General features: G+C 43.6%; 1 protein-coding gene across 4 annotated transcripts in view; it reads left to right on the top strand.

The window, feature by feature from the left end:
• Positions 1–19,189, top strand: part of strn (striatin, calmodulin binding protein) — a 40,854-nt gene extending 21,665 nt beyond the window's left edge. Inside the window, exons 2-19 of one of the 4 annotated variants that reach the window (XM_026360045.1) lie at positions 2,250–2,353; positions 4,231–4,304; positions 6,789–6,911; positions 7,002–7,083; positions 12,314–12,484; positions 13,191–13,326; positions 13,526–13,688; positions 15,086–15,199; positions 15,573–15,716; positions 15,849–15,985; positions 16,335–16,525; positions 16,719–16,766; positions 16,902–17,023; positions 17,148–17,315; positions 17,491–17,631; positions 17,981–18,082; positions 18,351–18,437; positions 18,707–19,189. In XM_026360045.1, the coding sequence (XP_026215830.1) occupies positions 2,250–2,353; positions 4,231–4,304; positions 6,789–6,911; positions 7,002–7,083; positions 12,314–12,484; positions 13,191–13,326; positions 13,526–13,688; positions 15,086–15,199; positions 15,573–15,716; positions 15,849–15,985; positions 16,335–16,525; positions 16,719–16,766; positions 16,902–17,023; positions 17,148–17,315; positions 17,491–17,631; positions 17,981–18,082; positions 18,351–18,437; positions 18,707–18,876 (2,277 nt within the window). In that variant the 3' untranslated portion in view covers positions 18,877–19,189. The remainder of the gene's footprint in view (positions 1–2,249; positions 2,354–4,230; positions 4,305–6,788; positions 6,912–7,001; positions 7,084–12,313; positions 12,485–13,190; positions 13,327–13,525; positions 13,689–15,085; positions 15,200–15,572; positions 15,717–15,848; positions 15,986–16,334; positions 16,526–16,718; positions 16,767–16,901; positions 17,024–17,147; positions 17,316–17,490; positions 17,632–17,980; positions 18,083–18,350; positions 18,438–18,706) is intronic. The other 3 variants (XM_026360046.1, XM_026360049.1, XM_026360047.1) reach the window with 3 other exon arrangements.
• Positions 19,190–19,397: the final 208 nt, after the last annotated feature.

Below are 19,397 nucleotides of genomic sequence, written 5' to 3'. Positions count from 1 at the left end.
ACTGCAGATAGCTGAGATAGCCTTTAATACAGCTTTAAGTAGAGTTGGGTTGGCTCTATATTAAATCTAACAGCTGACCTGGTTTGAAAGTGACTGTTCACACAAACACAAACAAATGAAGAGGAGAACAAACAGAAGGAGAGATGAACCTCAGCGGCGCTGGGGGAGTTCAGGGCGATGACGTTAGCGCTGATATCACAGATCCTGCTGGGTAACAGCTGGGTCCCTGCTGCAGAGCCTGCAGCTCTCAAACACACAGTAAACTCTAAAACAAACTGAACAACATCTATTATTATTCATCAACAAACTGTTTATGAGACTGTAGATAAGCTATGTCAAACCTGTTCCTTTTCAAATTGAACATTTTGGCACAAACTGCTGCAGTCAGGTGTTTTTAAATGACCTTAACTAACTGCTGCTGTTTCTCGTGTTGATCAGCAGCCGAACTTGTCCTTTGACCTCACTCTGTATCATTAAATCACTCAGCTCTGTTGGAATAAAATCCAAATGTTTGTAGGGAGAAATGCCTAAGTAGTTACCGTAATCCAAATGTACTACAGTTCTTCTTCCTCCAGTTCAGTTTAGTTCTGTCTTTTAGCTCCAAACCACAACAAAAATAATCTCAAGGCACTTTATATAGTAATAGAAAAGTATAGAAAAACCCAGCAATGAGCAGCACTAGGCGACAGTGGAACAGAAAAACGTCCTTTAATGGAAGAAACCTCCAGCAGAACCAGGATCAAAGACTGATCCAAGCAGTAACTGGTCCGAACCCTGCAGTAATCTGTTACCAACAGTTAATTCAACATTAAGGCATCTAAATGAGTTTTAAGTAAAGGCCCTGTGGCCAGCTGACGTCTTCTGAGAGTGAAGAGCATAAGACAAAAGAGACAGAGAGGGTCATACAGGTATGAGTGAGCTATTCTACAGTACCTGTCGCCAGAACAAGTACTGTCGGACTCGAACAAGGAGCCAGAGAATCTGGATGACCGACATTTTTAATAATAAAAAAATGAATAAAAAGGGGGGAGGTCATCAAATACAAACTACTAAAACCTCACAGCTCGAGGACCTGACACAGTTCTCAGTTCCTCGTCTCACATTATGTGACCCTGACTTCAGGTCGTCACATGTCGTCTGCTCCCACGCTGCTCAGCCGCCACCTCAGGTTTGATGTTAAGACGGATCAGACTCTGAGCAGAGTGGAGTCCTGAGCTGCAGGAACTGAACTCGGCCTGTTCCAGTTCCCAGGAGGCTTTGGGCCCCTCAGCCTCTCAGATGCTTGCTCTGGTCTACCTCTCTGTCTTTGTTTGCTCCGAGTGTCAGTGGTGTTCAGGGCCTGTCTGTGTGTAGGTCAGTTACCTGTTGGAGCTAATTGGAAGAAATAGTCTTCACCTTTCGCAGCTCATTCCCATGCACACACAACACGACTGATTTTACTGATTTGATGCTGTTGTAAAGATCATCTTTAAAAATTTGAGCAGCGCGTCTCCCACGCGTTCTATTATCCGGAAAAGTGTTTTAAGTTTATATTGTCAACATGAAGTTGGTCATTTGTTGAATGGTGAATGTTCCCTGTGTAGGACTTGAGGCATCATTAGTATTTATCTGTAAACTGAATCAAATCAAATCAGCAGGTGAGAGCTGACATGCAGACTTACAAAGACAAGAAGAGGCAGGTTGTTTAATTCCATGAACTGGGAAAGAAAACGATTCATTTGCTTTATCAGGCCCAGCTTTTCTTTACTGTGTTTAGTTGTTTTAGGTGTGTGTCGTCCATACCACCGCTGCTGTTATTCACTCAGTCCTCTGTGGTGCAGCTGAGCACTAAACTTAGAGCTTAACGAACAAAATTAGATGCAATAAGACTTTAATAACCTCAGTGGGGAATCAGATCGCCACACAGCAGCGATGAAAAGACAATAAGAGCTCAGAGAATAATCAATGCAAATAATCACAGCAGCCGAAAGTGTCAGGTGGATTCAGACTCACTGCTTTGTTCATTCTGTTTGTTTCTCATCATGTTTAATGGTGATTAGATGTTTTTATCCACCCCCTGAGGTTTGAGTTAATCTCTGCACTTGTTAGTTTTCTCTGTGTGTGTTTTTGGTCTTGCACAATTAAACCAACTGTGGTATTTTAATAGAAAAGTCACCAAGGAATGAATCTTAATGGATGGAGTGGTAGGATTTTGGAGTGATGTTCTCTGTCATCCATCATTATTAAATGTTCATCTGTTCATCCCCCAGGCTCAGATCGCCTTCCTGCAGGGGGAGCGGAGAGGGCAGGAGAACCTGAAGAAGGACCTGGTGAGACGAATCAAGATGCTGGAGTACGCCCTCAAACAAGAGAGGTTAGAGTACACGTACATGTTTAAATCCTTATCTTACATTACGCCTCAACTCTAAAAACAAGTTTACAAACTGGGCTAAAACATAAAATCTTGGTTTCACTTCATAGTTCATTAACAACATGATAATAGTGGTGTAATAGCTCAGTAATAAGAGGTAATATTTCTGTAACAGGGTTGATAATAAAATAATTATCTTATTATCACGGAAATATTACTCCTTTACATTTTAATTACCTTTAGTACCTGCTATTACCTAGTAAATTTGAAATGATTACCCATGACCTTTATATTACTGAGATAATATCACTTTATTACTAAAATACTACCTCATTATTTTTTATAGGGTAGTATTTATATACAAGTTATATTTCTGAAGTATTACCCTGTTACATTATTAATTATTGAACATTACCCCTCTGTTACCTTGTTATTACTAAAGTATTAACACTATTACATTATAGTTAACCAGGTATTACCCTGCTATTATTTCTGAAGTATAACTTCACTGTTACCATGTAATAATCAACCTGTAATTATTATTTTTAAAATAAATGTTGTTGATATTTTCTCTCTAAAAAGTTATAAAATCTAAAATCAGATTTTTATTTCTCAGCAAAATAAACTACAGTGAGTTCAACATGAACATGGATCACTGATGACATCTGGAATATTTCTGACCTTTATTAGTATTAGTGTGAAACTGTCTATTAACAGAAATGCAGCTCTTTTAAAGTTAAACAAGGATTTTAATAAAATTAAAGTGACTCTGATTGATAAAAACGATCAGCTTGTCAGTGTGAAATTGATCTGTCAGCCTCAAAGAGCAGCTTATCGTCTTATGGATTTATAGGTTATAAATCACATAATCTGGACTCTGAGTGTTTGTCTGGCTGGTCTGGAAGCTGTGTGCTGCAGCTGGGTTTTAGGAAGACACATGATGTATAAAGATGTTGGCATCGCATTCACAATCATTAAAACTCCAACAAACAGCATTTAGAGCATCACAGGACACTGAAACTCTTCTCTGGAACCAGCTCTAAAAAGAACTATACTGGTGTTTCTTTACATTTTAGTGCATTCATTACATCATATCATTAGTCATATCAGTGGTCATTTTCACCCTTAGGTTTGATTCAGGTCATATTCCACATGTTTGTAGTGTTGTTGAAGATCAAATTATCTGCAGTTTGGTGCTTTTTGTAGTGAATTGGATATGAAATGCAGACCCTCATGTTTTCAGACAGCGAGCCACCACAGTCTGTGGGGGAATTTATTGTCTTCAACACAGACTAAAGAAATGAATTGTCATTTACCTTTTGCCTACCTTTGCCTTGTCATTTACTATTGTGCCATTAAAATATGTGAAATCCACTGTTCTATTTTGGTTTCATTTTAGTTATTCATTCACTGTTATGGAGAATCAGGGAAAATATATCTGGACACTGGATTTCCTTTTTGTTAGGAGGAGAATCTTCACTGACAATAGAAGAGGAGGGTCTAAAAAGATGTAATAGTCACACCTCTGCCACCACTCGAACCCCCTAAAGTGGGTCATTAAGTGTGATCGACCTGGTGCAGGTGTGAACTGGTCCTGATCTTTCTGGGATGGATGAAAGGGCAGCATGATAAATAGGAGACAGGTTGAGTCTGAGGCCTCCACCTCTGTGGATTTGCAGGGTTCCGTCACCCCACTCTCAAACCACTTGTCGTCTCTGTCCCATATGTGAACCTCACTGTCCTCATCATTGTTCAAGAACTAAAGTGGTAATGTCCGTCTGAGGTTGTGAGAAAGTTTATTAAAGTTTAGATAGAAGCTAATAATGTCTGGTCAAACTCTGAGATAACTCTGATAATTATCTGTGTGTGTTCTTCCTCAGGGCCAAATACCATAAGCTGAAATATGGGACAGAAGTGAACCAGGCAGAGTTAAAACCTCCGAGTTATGATTCAGGTGAGACTAACCTCTCTTCCTCTCTGTTCTTAATGAACTGCCACAGCTCAGTAGTCAGATGCTGGTGCTCTGCTGCTGAAACACTCGTCTGACACGCGGTTCAAAGAGCTCTGTGACTCTGCATCTTCACCAGAGCACAGAAACGTGACGGCTCAGAATCCGCTCTGCTGCTTTTTGACCACACAGCATCAACCTTGTCTGCAGAAACTGGAATTTCATGGTTTTCTGCATCAATTTGCATAAAATGTGATCTGATTCACATCTGAGTCAAAAGTATTACAAATATAATGTGTCTAAAGTAATAACACAACAAAATCTGATCTTTCATGTCTTTATTAAGAACAACCATAAAAACCTCATAGTGTTTGTTGTGCTCTTGAGGTCATTTTGACTGGTCGCCCACTTCTTGGTAGAGTGACCACAGTCCCAAACTGTCTCCATTTGTAGATTGTTGAACTGTAGACTGGTGAGTTTCTAAAGTCTTTGACATCACTTTGTAACCCTTTCCAGCTTTATGTAAATCAACAATTATTTATCGTAGATCATCTGAAAGCTCCTTTTGGGAGAAAAGTGGCTCTAGTGTACACCCTCAAAATAATTTGTGTTGGATTAAGTTAACACCTGACTCTAATTAGCTTGTTGGAGGTCATTATCCCAAGGGTTCACATACTTTTTCCACTGTTTTGAAGAAGCCTTCTCTGGATCCCTCCCTTGTGGAGAACTACAGACCAGTCTCTCTTCTTTCATTCCTGGCCAAGACTCTGGAACATGCAGCCTTCAATCAACTCTCTGACTTTCTTTCCCGGAACAACCTCCTTGATGTCAATCAGTCTGGCTTCAAGAGTGGTCACTCCACAGAGACGGCACTTCTGACTGTTTTGGAATCCCTACGGGTGGCTAAAGCTGCAGGTAAATCTTCTGTCCTTATTCTATTAGATCTATCTGCAGCCTTTGACACTGTGAACCATCAGATTCTCATGACTGCACTCTCAGACCTGGGCATCTCTGGATCAGCTCTAGCCTGGCTTCGGTCATACTTGTCCGAACGAACCTTTAAGGTATCCTGGCAGGGGCGTGTCTCTGACTCTCATAACCTCTCCACCGGTGTACCTTGGTCCTCTTCTTTTTTCAATCTATACTTCTTCTCTAGGCTCTATCATCCATTCTCATGGCTTTTCTTATCACTGCTATGCAGATGACACTCAGCTCTTCCTGTCTTTTCCGCCGGATGACTCAACTGTCTCATCTCGCATCTCTGCCTGTCTCTCTGACATCTCTGCCTGGATGAGAAAAAGACACCTTCAACTCAACATACCCAAAACTGAACTTCTAGTCTTCCCTGCCAGACCTTCAACTCAACACAACATCAGCATTAACATTGGATCTGCTGTGATTGTCTCTACTAAGTCAGCCAGAAATCTGGGGGTCATCATTGATGATCAGCTGACCTTCACAGATCACATCGCCACAGTCTCTGGGTCGGGTAGATATGCCTTCCACAATATCATAAAGATCACACCCGATCTGACGGAGTACACGACCCAACTCATTGTACAGGCGTTGATCTTATCCTGCCTGGATTACTGCAATGCACTACTGATGGGTTTACCGGCATCCACGACCAAACCCCTCCAGATGATCCAAAATGCGGCAGCACGCCTCATTTTTAATCAACCAAAAAGGTCTCATGTCACACCGCTCTTCAGATCTTTGCACTGGCTTCCGGTGGCTGCAAGGATCAAGTTCAAAGCTCTGTCTCTTGCCTACAGAGTGGTTGACTCCACAGCTCCATCTTATCTCAGTTCAATCATTCAGGTCTACATCCCCTCCCGTCCACTGCGCTCAACCAGGGAACGTCGTCTGGTGGTACCAGCACCACACAGTCGACACCAAGGAAAACTGTTCAGTTCAGTGATCCCACGATGGTGGAATGAGCTGCCTATCTCTGCACGCTCAGCCACCTCACTTTAATATTTAAAAAACTGCTGAAAACAGAACTCTTCATCATCTTCCTTTGCACTTAAAAAAAAATAAAAAATTCTACCCTTTCACTCTCACATCTCTTGAAACAGAAACACTTTTTCGATAGCACTTTGCTTTGATGTTGTTTCTTCTTGACTTAGATTTTGTTTGCTTGCCTTGTTCCTCACTTGTAAGTCGCTTTGGATAAAAGCGTCTGATAAATGATTAAATGTAAATGTAAATGTTAGTGTGAGCTTTTTATGGTTGTTCTCAATAAAGATCAGATTTTGTTGAATTATTATTTAAGACACATTATATTTGTTAATTCTCTTGACTTAGAATTGTCCTGTGACTGACACTCAAATGCTGTCTAACCTTAAACTAACTTGGTTATTAACTGATTGTAGATGTTCTTTCAACTTCATCTCATCCTATGTCACAAATAAATCTGAAGCACAACGTGGAGGAGAAGTACCTACTTCGGCAAAATCATCTCACATCTCCTCACATCCTGCTATTTAGTATTGAAAGAAGCCAGTCGACGTGATGCAGCATGTGGTCTGGTGTCTCCTGGACACCTCCCTGTGGACATATTGTGGACAGTGGAGAGAAGAACCTGTGGGAGACGAGAAACACCCTCCAGGGGTTTTTCATATCTGGGTGCATGTCAGGATCCCCAGGAGGAGCTGGAGACATGTTGGTGATTTTGTGTCTCTCCGTGTGTTTCTGTCTCAGATGAGAACGACAGTGATGTTCCCAGCCCCCCCAACAGCAGCCATCAGCTCAGCTGGAAACAAGGACGCCAGCTGCTCCGACAGTGAGTTTACACACACGAACGCACACAGACTAATTCAGACTTTCACAGTGTCATGGGACAGCAGAGTGTGTGTCAGAACAAAAAGCAGAAAACAGCAGAGTCAATCTTCTTAATGGAGATTAACACGTCTAATGAGAGTTAAACACACTAATCCGTGTGTGTGTGTGTTTCCTTTCCTCTGTCTGTTTGTGAATGAATGGATTGTGAAAAAGCACACGTCATTTCCAGCATCTACAAAGATTTAACAAATAGCTGCACCATAAATCATCTTCTTAAGTCCACTTCGAAAGGATTAACGCTTAGGGGAAGGTGGAGAATCTGATCCCCACTGTTCTCTTCAGTCACTTTAAATTAAACCATTTAATTTACAGGTTATTATCTTCTGTAACATCATTTGATGGGGTAGTTTCACCAATTTGCTGCCTGTCCTGTCATCCTTTTCCACCTCACTCTATCATGAACATCTTCTACCCTAACATTAGCCAACCTCATGTCCTCTGTTAAGACATCCATATATCTCCTCCTTGGTCGTCCTCTTGTCCTCCTGCCTGCCAGCTCCATCTCCAACATCCTTCTACCAATATACTCACTATCCCTCCTCTGAACATGTCCGAACCACCTCAGTCTGGCCTCTCTGACTTTGTCGCTAACACAGGCAACGTGAGCCGTCCCTCTGATGTACTCGTTCCTTATTCTGTCTAACCTGGTCACTCCTAAGGAGAACCTCAACATCTTCATCTCTGCTACCTCCATCTCAGCCTCTTGTCTCTTTCTCACTGCTACTGTCTCTAACCCATAGAGCAGAGCTGGTCTCACCACTGTCTTGTAGACCTTTCCTTTGAGTCTTGCTGACACTCTTCTGTCACACAACACTCCTGACACTTTCCTCCACCCGCTCCAACCCGCCTGCACTCGCCTCTTCACCTCTTTTCCACACTCCCCATCACACTGAACTGTTGACCCCAAGTACTTAAACTCCTGCACCTTCTTCACCTCAGCCCCCTGTAACCTAACATTTCTACCTTGATCCCTCTCGTTCAGACACATGTATTCTGTCTTACTACGACTGACCTTCATGCCTCTTCTTTCCAGAGCAAAGCTCCACCTTTCCAGCTGTTCCTCCACCTGCTCTCTACTCTCACTGCAAATCACAATGTCATCTGCAAACATCATTGTCCAGGGTGATTCCTGTCTGACCTCATCTGTCAGCCTGTCCATCAACATAGCAAACAAGAAGGGACTCAAAGCTGATCCTTGGTGTAGTCCCACCTCCACCTTGAACTCCTCTGTCTGACCTACAGCACATCTCACCACCGTCATACTTCTCTCATACATGTCCTGAACTAGTCTGACGTACTTCTCTGCCACTCCCGACGACCTCATACAGTACCACAGCTCCTCCCTCGGCACCCTGTCATACACCTTCTCTAAATCTACAAAGACACAATGCAGCTCCTTCTGACCATCTCTGTACTTTTCCATCAACATTCTCAAAGCAAAAATGGCATCAGTGGTGCTCTTACGGGGCATGAAACCATACTGCTGCTCACAAATCTCCACCTTCTTCCTAAGCCTGGCTTCCACTACTCTTTCCCACAGCTTCATTGTGTGGCTCATCAACTTTATTCCTCTATAGTTGCTGCAGTTCTGCGTGTCACCATTGTTCTTAAAGATCGGAACCAGAACGCTTCTCCTCCATTCCTCAGGCATCTTCTCACTCTCTAGAATCCTATTGAACAAACTGGTTAGAAACTCCACTGCTGTCTCTCCTAAGCACTTCCACACCTCCACAGGTACGTCATCAGGACCAACAGCCTTTCCACTCTTCATCCTTTTCAGAGCCTTCCTCACCTCATCCTTTCCAATCTCTGCTATTTCCTGCTCCACAACATCCACATCTTCCTCCCTTCTTTCCCTGTCATTTTCCTCGTTCATCAGCTCCTCAAAATACTCCGTCCATCTTTTCTGCACACTCTCCTGGGTTGTTAGTACCTTTCCATCTCTGTCCTTAATCACCCTTATCTGTTGCACATCCTTCCCATGCATTCCTGTACTTCCTCATTCCACCACCAAGTGTCTTTACCTTCTTTCCTCTTTCCAGATGACACACCTAGCACCTTCCTACCTGTTTCCCTGATAACCTCTGCTGTAGTCATCTGGAAGCTCATCCTGACCACCAAGAACCTGTCTCAACTTCTGTCTGAATTCCTCACAAGTTTCTTCATTCTTTAGCTTCCACCACTTGGTCTTCTTTTCTGTCTTCTCTCTCCTACCACCACTTTGCAGTCACTAACCTCTCTCAAATGACCTCGTCTACATAGGATGTAGTCCACCTGTGTACTCCTACCTCCACTTCTGTATGTCACTCTATGTTCCTCTCGCTTCTGGAAGTAAGTGTTGACTACAGCCATTTCCATCCTCTTAGCAAAGTCCACCACCATCTGTCCTTCCAGATTCCTTTCCTTTACACCAAACCTGCCCATCACCTCCTCATCACCTCTGTTGCCCTCACCAACATGCCCATTGAAGTCTGCTCCAACAACAACTCTCTCCTCTGGGGATACTCTCTATGACCTCATCAAACTCACTCCAGAATCTCTCCTTCTCTTCTAACTCACAGCCAACCTGTGGCGCATACCCACTGACTACATTCACCATCACCCCTTCAATTTCTAGCTTTATGCTCATCACCCTGTCTGAGACTCTTTTCACCTCTAGAACACTGTTCACAAACTCCCCCTTCAGGATCACTCCTACCCCGTTTCTCTTCCTATCAACACCATGGTAGAACAGTTTGTATCCTCCTCCGATACTACGGGCCTTGCTGCCCTTCCACCTTGTCTCCTGCACACACAGTACATCTACCTTCCTTCTCTCCATCAAGTCTGCCAGCTCTCTGCCTTTCCATGTCATTGTGCCAACGTTAAGAGTCCCTATTCTCAAACCTATGCTCCTGCCTTTCCCCTTCTCTCTCTGCCCACGAACCCTTCTGCCTCCCCTCTTTCTTCGACCAACAGTAGTCAAATTTCCACCGGCACCCTGTAGGTTAACAGCATCGGTGGCGGTCGTTGTTAACCCGGGCCTCGACCGATCCGGTATGAAAGTGTTATTGATGATTCGCATGGTTATTTTGGCAATTTTTACGCCGGATGCCCTTCCTGACGCAACGCTCTCTATTTATCCGGGCTTGGGACCGGCACAGAAGTCACTGGCTTGCAATCCCTGTGGCTAGATTTGATGTTTGACTGAGTCTGAATCATATAAATGTTCCAAATTAGCAAAAGCTCATCATTCTGTTCATCTGCTGTCGTTGTGAAGTATTTATATATATATGAAGAGAAGAAAAAGAAAGCCTTTAACCGTCATTTGTCACATTTACATGTTACAATGACATTTTGCATTTAACCCATCCCCTGGGGGAGCAGTGGGCAGCTGCATACAGCGCCCGGGGAGCTAGCGTGGAGTGTCTCGCTAATTTATAAATGGCTGGAGTTTGTGTCGTCAGGGGATTCACCTGTGGAAGTAAATCTGTCTTTATGAGAGCTCAACTTCAGACCCTAAACCCAGAGGTATTGGGTAATATTTACCTGTAGCCTGTAGAGTGGTTACCATGGTTACCTCTGTACTTTTTGTTTGATTTGGCTCAAATGTTGCTTAAATCATTATAATGTGATGGAGAAGAAAGAAATTAAACTGTACAGTCTGTGGAGATTTGTGTCACATGGTTAAGTTTGTCATTTACATTTCATCATGTATCAGTTGTAGCTTATAGTGGTCAGATATTTTTTAATTTTATCTACACCAGTAACCTGTGATCTGTAATTTTAGTTTATTTGTGTACGATGAACAGTGTGAGCTCTGTGAGCATGATGTCTGTCACCTCGGCAACGTTTTAATATCTCTGCTGCAGTGAACATGTGTTTTAACAGACACAACCGTTGTGTAGACGTGTGTGGTATCATGAGCACAGCTGTATTTGTGTGTGTGGTGACAGTGAATGGAGGATTGTGTGGAGACGTCGAGTCCTCCTGCGATCGCAGAGGCTGGTACAGAGGGAGGGAGGCCGACCTTCCTCTGTTTCTCTCTGTGGAAAAACACACTAGATGCTATTCAGAAAAAGTCTCCGTCCACTGAGGATAAAACTGCTCGGTGAGACACTGCTCTCAGGTCAGCAGTGTCCGGCTCATCTGGTGTCCCAGCGTGAAGGTAAAGTAGAGTTTTCCAGAGTAGAGAGAAGCTTCTTTTGAGTTTTTATTGGTTCTGTTTAAAGGGAATTCTGCAGATTTTAAAAAAGGAAACTTTGCTTCAGGGTGTTGTTGTCAGAATTTGTGATTTGTGCATCACTGTCACTGAAAATGTGAAATCAGCCAGAAAAGAATAGAATTTGTGTGACTGATATAAAATCAACTGCTCCATTGACAATAAACTGTGCTTTGACTTCATGCACAAATCGCTACTGCTATTTGGCTCGACAAATAAAAAAAACAACCAATGTTTGACTCTGTTCGAGTTCTTGTGCCTTTAATGCATCTCAGTTTTTCTTGTACTTCAGGTGAACTGTGTCTAACTTGGTGGCATTGCCCTTTAAGGATGCTGAACTGTTAAAATAACTGTGGTGTTGTGTAGCTCAGGAACCCATGGGTCGGACTAACAGAGTCTGAGAAGTCCTTTCCAGAGAAGGATGACCACTGAAGCCACAGTCAGTCAGGCCTTATAGCATGGTTCGAAGAAGCCAAACAGGATCTACAAGACAAAGACTCTCTGGTCTAATGACCCAAAACTTTTAGAGCAGAACTCCTGCATCATTCCTTGTGAACTGAAGGCTCTGCTCATGAAGTGATAACTGTACACCCCCCCAGTGAAGCATGTTGGTGGCAGCATCATGATACGTTGACCTTATTGATCTCATGAGGAAATTGTTGCTAGAACAAAGATGCTGGTTCTACTATAGCATTTCAGTGTCTCCATGTGTTACATGTGTCCTGGAGGAACCGGGATCAAACCATCAAGGCTGCTTTATTTTATTTGCATTTATGACTAGCCAAAGGCTATTAAAATGAGTTCTAAGGGAACTTGATTCATTTTTAAGTATTGACTATGTGCGGGTCTGTGCCATAACATGTTACCAACAAAACTCCTCCAGTATGAAAATAAACTGTATGTAGTGATGTTGTGCAATTGTTACTACATATAAACTCTCTGACCTGGTTCGTGTTTTGTCCTCCCTCAGATACCTGCAGGAGGTGGGGTACACAGACACCATCCTGGATGTGAAGTCTCAGAGGGTGAGAGCGCTGCTCGGTCTTACCGGTGACTCAGGGGAGAAACCTTCAGAGAAGAAGGCCGAGCCCATGGTGAACGGCACCGAACCGTCCTCTCTGAAGGACAGCGGCATGGTCAGGTACAATGTGACATAGTGATGTTAACGTGAGAGGAAAAGGTGGATGTCGTAATGATGTCGTTTTGCTTTCTACCAACCATACCTGACCATACGGGGTTTGTGAGGAAGACAAGACGTGTTTTGTGTGTAAAATACTTGACATTCGTGTTTAGAGCTGCATATCGTAGCTCATGTAGAGTATGAAACAACACGGTAACACTTTATGAAAAGATGGTTAGTTCATGTCTTCAACAGCTTCATGAACTTTCAGGACTATATAAGAATTTACAGGATCTCAGTCTAATTAACTCATCACAAGCATCACTTCATCATGTTTGTGCCCTTCAGATTTAATGTTGACCGTCTGATGATATGTTCAGTGAGATGGAAAAATCTACTTAACAAGTGAATATTTCACAGTTTCATGTGTGAAATCTCTGGCACACTTTATAAATTATAATATTAGTCTGTTAATTTGGCCTCAGAGCTGCAACAGAGTTTAGACTTAATAAAGACTTAATAAATCCACAAAGTTATCTTTATTACACCTCAAATTCAAAAGCCTGTTTAATATAAACTGTAAAACAGGCAACAGGGAACCTACAGCCGGTACAGTCATAGCCCGTCATTACGTGTTATTTTCATTTACACGTGGATAATTGTTCTTTTTCTCATCTCACTGCTCGAACCACCAGGGTCACCTCATTTCTTTCCTGTTTCTTTCCAGTAAACCCGACATGTCCGACTCTGCCACCGTGTTGGAGGCCTTTAAGTTCATAGAGAGCGCTGCAGCAGAGTTCAGCGATGAAGACGAGGATGAGGACAGTGAAGAAAGGGACAAAACCATCCTGGACCTGGCTGCAGTAAGACCTGACACATATTAAAACACACACACATTCACTCACTGTGGATTATTTAAAGCTGCATTCTGGGCAGTAGGGCTCATTCTTCATAGACCGAAATATCTGGATATATTGATTTGTTTGTTTATTACATATTTAGTTTGTGTGTGAACTTTAGTCTTGTCTTTGTGAGACACAGTTGTCTCTAATTTTGTTACAGATGGTGAGGAAGAAACAATCGTCCACTCCGTCTTCCACGACCTCTGACCTCAGTGACGACCCTGACACGGAGGAGGCCCTGAAAGGTTTTGATTTTTTGGCGAGTCCAGATGAGTTGGACGGATCTCCTGAGTCCAGGAGTGGAGAGGACAGCGGAGAGTGGGGTAAGACGAGAGAACACTAATTTAGATTAAGGTTTTTAACTGGTTCATACTCTGTAGTTAGTGTCATGTTTGTCTTGTTTAAACCTCTCTGGGACTCCAGGGCACCTAATTCAACTATTCAAAAGCTGCTTGGATTTTAACCTTTTCTAAATAATTACAAAAGTAAAAACTAAGAGGACCTAATATAGTGCCATGTGGAACTTAACTTCAGGCCAAAACTAGTTTCTGCATAATTTTGTTTGTTACAGTCCATTAATTACAACTTTGTATCCATTAAATACCACTGATGACCATGTACAAAAACCTCCCATTAGTTATTGAGACATTTCCAGACTAGTGCATTCAGTCCACCACAAAAACCAGTGTTAAAAAATTCAGGTCCTTGTTTGGTAGTTGACGTCCAGGTTGTTTGTACGAAACCAACAAACAACAACAAACACATTAAAACTAATTAAACCAGATGAGTTTTTGAATGCTGCTCCTGCATCTACACACTTCCTCTCTATATATAAAACCCTCTTTACAAAACAAAGTTCCCAGCTGGTGACCTGGCTGCCCCCGCAGTTTACACAAAATCCTCCTTTTTCTACTGTTACTTAGCAACACATTCAGTGTCATTCGACCAATGACAAAAAGCATCCCCACGCAGTTCGTGATTCAACACTTCACAGTCCAGAGAGTTGTAAAGGAGTGCTGACTCAATGCAGCAGATCTCACCGCATACACTCAGTTGTCACGGCACCAAAGAGAGAGGATTTAGCTTTTCCTAATTTGAGAATCAGTATGTTTTTATTTTCAGCTGTGGGTTTCACCTGGTCTGGTAATAACAGCAGGTGGGCACTCCCACACAGAAAAGGGCAGTTTAAGCAGTGTCTGTGTTCTGCTGCATGATGTTCTGTTATGAAACACATTTGTCATTTCTGACTCCTTCTCTTCTTGAACCCACGCCACCTCCACCACCAAACTCGCCACCTGCCCTGAGCTACAGAAACCATGATGAAATCCATTATTTCTTTTTAGCTCGCTGTTAAAATGGAGGATGTCATTCCTGCACACTCAGTGACTCCTGCATCTTTCTCATCCCTGGATGTCCTCATGGATTCTTTGACCATCTGCAGACATTTTGTGCAGCTTTTGATTTTCACTATTGTGTCAATCATCAGAAAAACTATCCAGCCAATGCAACCTGAACTAAAATAGTGCTAAAAGCTAAAGACAATGTGTCTTTATTTTTCATTTTAACAGTAGAAATGCAATTATATTTAAAAACTATAAAAGGCCCAGAACCACCAGGTTTATCAGAGTCAAGTTGGTGTATATGTACTGTACAGCGTCCCGACACTTACTCCAGGTTTCTGCCCCACATTCCTTCTCCTCCTCTTCTTACTGGCCTGTAGAGAAGGAAGAACCGTCTCCTCTGGGTGAAATGGCCTGGGACGTGGACCAGGGACTGATAGCCCAGCTGAAGGAGCAGTACAGGAAGGAACGCAAGGGCAAGAAGGGGGTGAAGAGTAAGTCCAGCACCAGGCTGAATCCTCTCTCCTCACTCTGTTTGTCTCTGTGTCGATGAATTCTGCAGTTCACCAAACAGCAGCTGACACATTTCATCGGTTTCTTTATTTCTCTTCAGGCTGTTTTTAAGGTTTTATTTTCCTTCACCTTCTTAGTTGGTTTCTCTGCAGAGCTGCTGCTGCTGCATTTACAATCCTCTTCTGGTTTCTTTCCTACTGCTGTGGTCTTCTTTGCCCGTTGTTCATTTCTGTCCTAAAGACTCTTCTGCCTCCATGTTTCCATGGTTTCTTCTTCTGACCTCTTCTGTTTGTTTCTCATCTTTTCCTCTTTTGTTTCAACCCCTTCATCACTGTCCTCCTCCTCTTCCTCCAGGACCAAATAGGTCTAAGCTGCAGGACATGCTGGCAAACCTACGGGACGCTGAGGACATTCCCTCCATGCAGCCCCCTGTGACACCCCCCTCGCGGCCCAGCGTGCCCAGACTCAATGAGCATGAAGTGGGACGCCCAGATGACGGTAGCCTGCCTTCGTTATGTCATCCGATGAATTAATCACCAATCATATTCATCCAGGGTTTTAACCTCAGTGGTGGAGCTTCATGAAGCGGGTTTGAAAACACAGTCTGGTTTTTCTGTGTCGCCCCTGTAGAGGCGATGACGTTCCTGCCGTCAACTGGGAAGTCGTTCATACTGGGCAGAGTGGACGAGGCGGTTTCTAACGAGCTCGGACTGGGAGAACTTGCTGGGCTGACCGTGGCCAACGAGGCCGACAGTCTGGCATACGACGTGAGTGAAACGAAGGTTTCTGGTGGATTTCAGGCAGAATTTATTTATGTGTCTTTAGCGGTCGAACTATATCAGGAAAACCAAGTAAAACCTTACTCATAAAAGACTTTTCAGAATCAGAATTCCAGAGTTTACAGACCCAGAACAAATATGTCTTAGTGTTTCCACGTTATTCCTCATGTGACCTAAATATTGAAAGTTATATAATAACCCAAATTTCTGGTTATTTCCAAGCTGTAAGTTCTTTATCCATAATGTATTAAAATCCACTCGTGCAGCAGATGGTCAGTATTTCAGAGAGGTTCTACGGGAGAAACACTGAGTCACCAGGTGTGTTGTAACCTGTCAGGACTCCCTCCATCAGATCACTAATAACAAAGACGCTCTGAGGAAGACCTGGAACCCAAAGTTCACCCTGCGGAGCCACTTTGATTCCGTTCGGGGTCTGGCCTTTCACCCGGTGGAGCCGGTCCTGGTCACCGCCTCGGAGGATCACACCCTCAAACTGTGGAACCTCCAGAAGACGGCACCAGCCAAGAAGTGAGGGAAAATATGAATGATTTATTAGAACTAAATGTTAGAGACGATCTACACGTGATCCTCGTACTTGGTGCACATCTATCTAGATAAACTTCGATTTGAAGTTGGATTTTCGATATTTCTTTTTCATATTACAGCAGGATTTTTTGATGCCACATTTTTTCTAGTTAATACAGACTCTTTATTCTTCCAGATGTGCTGCTTTAGACGTGGAGCCGATCTACACGTTCAGGGCCCACAGGTGAGAAAACGGCTCTGACACAGTTCTCGGCTGGAATCAAACCTCGGATTGTTGTTATCAGTCAAGAACAGAGAGTGATTTGGAGTTATATATGTTGATAAGGGAGTAAATTCCGATATTGTGCCTTCCCTGTAGCGGTGCTGTGCTATGTGTCACCATGAGCTCGAGTGGTGAGCAGTGCTTTAGTGGGGGGGTGGACGGCACCATTCAGAGCTGGAACACCCCCAACCCCAACATCGACCCCTACGACTCGTACGGTACGTTTGGACGTTACACTGATGGAGGGTAGAGAGAGAGTTGATGGACTGAAACATAAACAGACTAGAGGACGAACCTAAACACACTTTCTTTTTCGTGTCACTCACACTCTCCTGGCTGCAGAGCCCTCAGTCCTGCGGGGGGCGCTGTGCGGTCACACAGACTCGGTGTGGGGTCTGGTCTACAGCTCGGCTCACCACCGACTCCTCTCCTGCTCGGCTGATGGGACGGTCCGGCTCTGGAACGCCGCCAACACGTCGCCGTCTCTTGCTGTGTTCAACGAGAGAGGAGGTGAGAAACGAGTGGTCGGTGTACGAGCTAAAGTTGAAACTAATAATAATTCAAATAAAGTAGGAGGTGATACAAACATATAATTTAATATTACAAACATTAGGTGTAAATGATAATTAATCACCGTCAGTGATTCACATCATCACTAAATAACCTGTGACCTGTGACCCTTCAGAGTTGGGGGTACCGACCTCCGTGGACATGGTGAGCAGCGAGCCCGCCCACATGGTGACGTCGTTCAGCACCGGACACATCGGGCTCTTCAGCATGGAGACGCAGCAACTCGTCCTGAAGCTGGAGTCCGCCGGACCACCAGGTAAATCTGCTGACCAATCACAAACCCAGACTAACGCAGGTGTTCTCTGTGTTCAGGACCTGGTCTTGTTTGTGTGTTACTGATTTTCAGTAGTGGTTGAATGGATACATTTTTATTTGTACTTAAGTATCTGTAGAAAGTAGACGGAGTGATTCTGAGTCTGCACAGGAGATGAAGAAACGTCACCTGGACTTCTTTTTCTTTCATCACACCAACCGACAGACACGTCGATCTTCAGCTGTCGACTTGATGCGTGTTACAGGAATCGTCTCTCTCTAAGTGCTCACAGTCTGAACGCTGCAGGTATTAAATGCTAATGTTGTCCTTTCTTCCCTCTTCCCCCGCACAGAATCTCCCTGCAAGATCAACAAAGTGCTGAGTCATCCCACGCTGCCAATCACCATCACGGCTCAGGAGGACCGGCACATCCAGTTCTTCGACAATAACACAGGTACAAGTTCCACCGACTTCACATCAGTAGTCACAGAGAGGAGCAGAGCTCGGAATATTCCAGCAGAAATACTCTGTTACATACATGTAGTGGAGTTAAAGTGGGAGACATTTACTTTGTTAGTTAGTTAGTTTCCTCCACAGATATTTGAATCATGTCAACGTCACACGTTGGAAAAATAATTTTTATAAAACTTGTGATGACACGTTCACAAATACTTCAATAAGTCCTGATGTGGTTTTTACTGAAACTGTGTCTGAAACTGAAGGGAAACTGATCCACTCCATGGTCGCCCACCTGGACTCTGTGACGAGTCTCGCTGTGGATCCAAACGGACTGTACCTCATGTCTGGAAGTACGTTTTCATCCTCTCACACATTTTTGTATAAATGTATTTAAGGTAAATGGAAGTTTTAACCTCTTTATTAATCTTAGACAAGATTCAGACATAAAACACACATACGATGCTGAAACCAAAAGAATAAACAGGAACTTTACATCATCACATTTCTATTTGTGCTTTTAACTAAAATGCTCCACAGCTGTTCATGCCCCCCCACCCCCACCCGGGTTGATTTCTGACACTGCTGATCGTCTGACTTGAACTTCTGTCTCTGTCTCCAGGTCACGACTGCTCCATCCGTCTGTGGAACATGGAGAGTAAAACGTGCATCCAGGAGTTCACCGCCCACCGTAAGAAGTTTGAGGAGTCGATCCACGACGTGGCGTTCCACCCCACCAAGTGCTACATCGGCAGCGCCGGGGCCGATGCGCTCGCCAAGGTCTTCGTATGACCTGAACGCAGCAGCTGACTGTGGAGCGCTGAAGTGTCCCAGTGGACGGTGCAGAAACCCTAGAGCGGCCCTTTAATATTAGTCGAATACGTGTCCCCGCCCCTTTCCAGGACTCGGGCTGGCCTGGGTCCAAAAACAAACAAACCTCAAGATGAGATGATGAATGAAAGCAAAAAAGAAAGAAACCCTCTGTACATGATCCTGAAGCTTTCTGTTTTCTTCAGCAGGTAAACATCAGAGCTCCACCTGTCTCCACCACCTCCAACAGTAACACTCGTTACGTTAAACACTCATTAAAGATTCGTCATGATAATGTGCCTTTTTTCTGCAGAGCATAAGTTCCTTTAGGTGTCAGAGATCAGAAGGACTCATACAGGACCTGGTCTTGGATTTCAGTTAAGTTGCTGTGATTTTTATTCCTTCTTGCCCTAAAACAACTTTAGAAGAAGACGACTTGGATTAGTCTGGTTTTTGGAGAGCGGTCAGGACGAGGGCAAAGTTTCAACCTGAGAACAGAGAGG

The sequence above is a fragment of the Anabas testudineus genome, chromosome 1 (assembly GCF_900324465.2).
Source record: "Anabas testudineus chromosome 1, fAnaTes1.2, whole genome shotgun sequence".
NCBI lineage: Eukaryota > Metazoa > Chordata > Actinopteri > Anabantiformes > Anabantidae > Anabas > Anabas testudineus.
The sequence above is the reverse complement of the archived record's forward strand: the minus strand, read 5'-3'. Positions and strand labels throughout refer to the sequence as shown.